Genomic DNA, 3,584 nt, shown 5'->3' on the forward strand with positions numbered 1-3,584 from the left:
ATGTCTTTCCTGACAATCAGCAGAAGTGAGACATTCAATGTGGATGTGAAGGATGGTATAATGTTTGGAAGGATGACACAGTCACATTTTACAATGAGCGCTCAAGGGGCATAGCATTTGGGTTCTTTGTAATGAATGTCATTTTTACAGCAAATCTGTGCTATTATATGTTTTGACTGACTTCTTTACATTATTTGCAAAAATAAACTGTGTACTGAGGTTACACCTGTGCCAAGGAAGTGTTGCGACTATCTGTTAACTCACTCTAAAATATATTTGTTTTTAATCAAAATATGGCTTATTAGTTTTTAATAAGACAATTTTTCCAAGCTTAAATTTTCATTCAGCTATATATAAAAAAAAAATAATAATAATAATAATAATAATAATATACAATATATAATATGCAAAACATAATAAAAGTGAAATAGGCAAATATTATGAAAATTATATCGTTTATTTAATAATTATTAGCACAAGATGTTTTTCTTGCTGTAAATACATTCTAGAATAAACTCTTTCAAAAATATACAAAAAAATACATATACTCCGTGAAATTGTCATCTGTAATAAATAAAAGTGAACATGTATCTGATCAGTCATCACACTGCTCTGATGCTTTCTTTTAATCTCCTGAAAGAGGGGGTTTCTCATCCTCTGAGAGCTAAGATAAATAATGTATGAACGAAACCTCCCTTTTTAGTTTTCCCTTTTTTTCCACATTTTCTCCTTTTGATATTGAGTTCAGCCTACATTTTCACGCTTCCATTCAGGGGGAACAAAAGCCTACAAATTATACAATGACTTCTAACCTGGCCTTCTGGCGAACAACTTTTTTTTTTTTTTCCCCCAAATAAATCATACAGGACAGATGGAAATGGGGATAGCGAATGGCACAACAAAAAGGTATTGTGATCAAGTCTGGCAAAGTGGACGAAGTGCGAGTCAGCGGAAAGGTTCGGTCTGACAGGTGAAATTCTCACACCAATCACCAGGTCTAGATTAAGGTTTCTTGGGGCCCTTACCTATTAAATTGTCAAAATGATAATGTTACTAAAAAGTATAATGTGTAGATAATCTAAGTTTTAAAGTGTATTAAAGTTTTGGACACACTTTAGTGCCTCCAGTTGACATTATGCCACATAGAACCCCATAGTGCCCCCACACTGGTATTATAGCTATGTGTGGGGGCCCCTCTGTGTTTGGGGGCCCTTGGGAGACCTCCCTGTTAATCACAGGTAGAAGTGAATTTAGCACATGTGACAGATTATAATACCCTTATCTATAGAAACTGACAAATGTCATATTCTAACATAAGTGACATACAAATCACTGTCTCATGACTGGCTGTGCTGCTGGGATAAATAACATGACATTGAGCTACTTTCCCTCTGACAGAGTCACCAGCAGCCTTCATTACAGTCACTGGGTAGTAATCCCCTGACTTGTGCCAGCTCCTTCATCCAGCGGATGCCCAGGGAAGCAGCAGCTGGCATGTGCCTTGTACTGTCCCGGACTGAGGGGTGTGCTACATACACGGTGTCATAGTCTGACAGCAGGACGCTCCCATCCAGCTACGTGGTCCTGCACCGGGACATCGCTCAGCTGTATGCCATGCCGCCCGGGGCACAGTGTAAGCGCTGCCAATAGTCTAGGGCATCCGAGGCCGATGCTGCCGGGCTGGCCGGGGACAGGGAGCCGCAGGAGGAAGACGGGGACGTGCAGCTCCATGATGAGGTGGTAGAGCAGCTGGGAGATGGAGGCGAGTCGGTGAGCAGGGCACTGGGTGCCCCGGGGTGCAGCTGCTCGGCCAGCCGCAGGGTCTCGGAGAGCGCCCAGATGTAGTTGTGCGCGAAGCGCAGCGTCTCTATCTTGGTGAGCTTGGCGTCCTCAGGGAAGGTGGGCAGCACCTCCCGCAGCTCGTCCAGCGCCGAGTTCAGGTTGTGCATGCGGTTCCGCTCCCGGTTGTTGGCTTTCACGCGCCGGCACTTCTTGATCTTGGTCACCAGCTCCCCGCTCTTCCGCGCCCGGTGCCGCCTCAGCTTCTTGCTGCTGCCCTCCTCCTCCGACGGGTGCAGGTGCAAGGAAGCGGTGGGGATGAGGAGCTGCTCGTCCTCAGAGCTGAAGCAGGTGGCGGCGGCGGGGAGCTGCTGCTGGGGTGACGGCAGGCTGCTGGAGGAGGACACGGAGCAGGGAGAGGACAGCAGCTCCTCCTCCTCCTCCTCCCTGTACTCTCGCTGCTGCTGTATCATCTTCCTCCTGTGAGAAGCAGGGACAGAGACACATGTTACTATACGGCGCTGCTGCCCGGCATCCTCCCACTGCCCGGACACATGCAGCAGGTGTAGCCGCACACTGCCTCCCTGGCACCGGGGTCACCGCCGCTCACAATCTATAGCGTACGGCTATGTACAGGCAGGGGTGGCACTAGCAGTCAGCTGTTCCTTACCTGCTCTGACACTGCTGCTGCTGGCGGGCGGCTAGAGAGGGTGTCTCCGGGTGTACGCCTGGCACCGTTGGGTGTTGCGCCCTGGCACGCGTCCTGCCCTCCAAGCGCAAGTCCGGGGGAGCTGCCTGTGGCTGAGTGGCTGCGCGTCTGGCACACGACCCTCCTAAACCCCCTTATATACAGCCAGCAGCACAATCACAGCTACCCCGGGGCACAGTGCCCCCTCTCAGGGCTATTCTTTTCATTATCATCACTCATCTTCCCCACGTCCCCCCTTGTTGTCCTTACTGCCCCTCCTCCTAGCTCACTCCCGGCGCTGCTGCTGCCCGCTGCCTGCACGGCCATTGGTGGCTCCCGCTCGGCTGAAGCGTGCCGCTAATTTCATTAATGAATGAGGGGGTCTGTGGCAGCCAATGATAGGAGCCGGGTCCCGGGCCGGGGGGGCCCCCTAGACACGCGCGCCTGCTTCTGCCGCCCCGTGTGTGTGTCTGTGTGACCGCAGCTGATGATGGGGATGGGGGGGGGGAGGCAGCTGGGGGTTCAGTCACTGCGCACATACATCATACAGTACATACACACTCACTACATAGATAACATTAAACACTAGTCTCAGCACCACTTTCTGCTACTACACATGGTTCTATAACTCAAAGTCATACAGTATTTTGTATTATATTTATATATATATATATATATATATATATATATATAATGCGTCAGGTTCATTGTTCAATATTTCTATACGACAAAAGTTTTTTTTATACTGTTCAGTCATTGCCATTTTGAAAATACAGAAGAGTCTAGACCTAGTATCACAGTTACTTTTTCACCTGTGTGTCTTCTACAGTAGGAGTCTCAAAGTTTATTTTATAAACATAAGTTATGGATAAACGTTATATTTTTATATGATGTTTTATTTTAATTAGAACTAGTTATAGAAATAGGAAGACATCCTTTCACAAATGAATAAAATAAGCATGTAAGTTGCTATACAGTAACTCTTCTATCAACTTGTCGTTTTAGATCAGTACAGCAGTGGCGTGCGGTGAGGTCAGTGGCTGGTGAGGCACTACTGCCATAATGTCCACCGGATCCTGCCGATGACCCCTACCGCCACCGAGCCAATGCCCGCTAC

General features: G+C 47.7%; 1 protein-coding gene across 1 annotated transcript; it reads right to left on the reverse strand.

Moving 5' to 3' along the window:
• Nucleotides 1-460: 460 nt before the first annotated feature.
• Nucleotides 461-2,937, reverse strand: NEUROG2 (neurogenin 2). The gene is made up of 2 exons (XM_063941583.1): nucleotides 2,450-2,937; nucleotides 461-2,259 (listed from the first exon to the last, which is right to left on the reverse strand). Exon 2 carries the CDS (start codon nucleotides 2,250-2,252, stop codon nucleotides 1,602-1,604), a length of 651 nt encoding a protein of 216 aa, XP_063797653.1. The 5' UTR covers nucleotides 2,253-2,259; nucleotides 2,450-2,937; the 3' UTR covers nucleotides 461-1,601.
• Between the last annotated feature and the right edge of the window lie 647 nt (nucleotides 2,938-3,584).

The sequence above is a fragment of the Pseudophryne corroboree genome, chromosome 1, assembly GCF_028390025.1.
Source record: "Pseudophryne corroboree isolate aPseCor3 chromosome 1, aPseCor3.hap2, whole genome shotgun sequence".
Lineage (NCBI taxonomy): Eukaryota > Metazoa > Chordata > Amphibia > Anura > Myobatrachidae > Pseudophryne > Pseudophryne corroboree.

What these genes read in the sequence shown, in the direction of transcription:
- NEUROG2 (XM_063941583.1), bottom strand. Translation starts at nt 2,252, where the DNA reads ATGATACAGCAGCAGCGAGAGTACAGGGAGGAGGAGGAGGAGGAGCTG.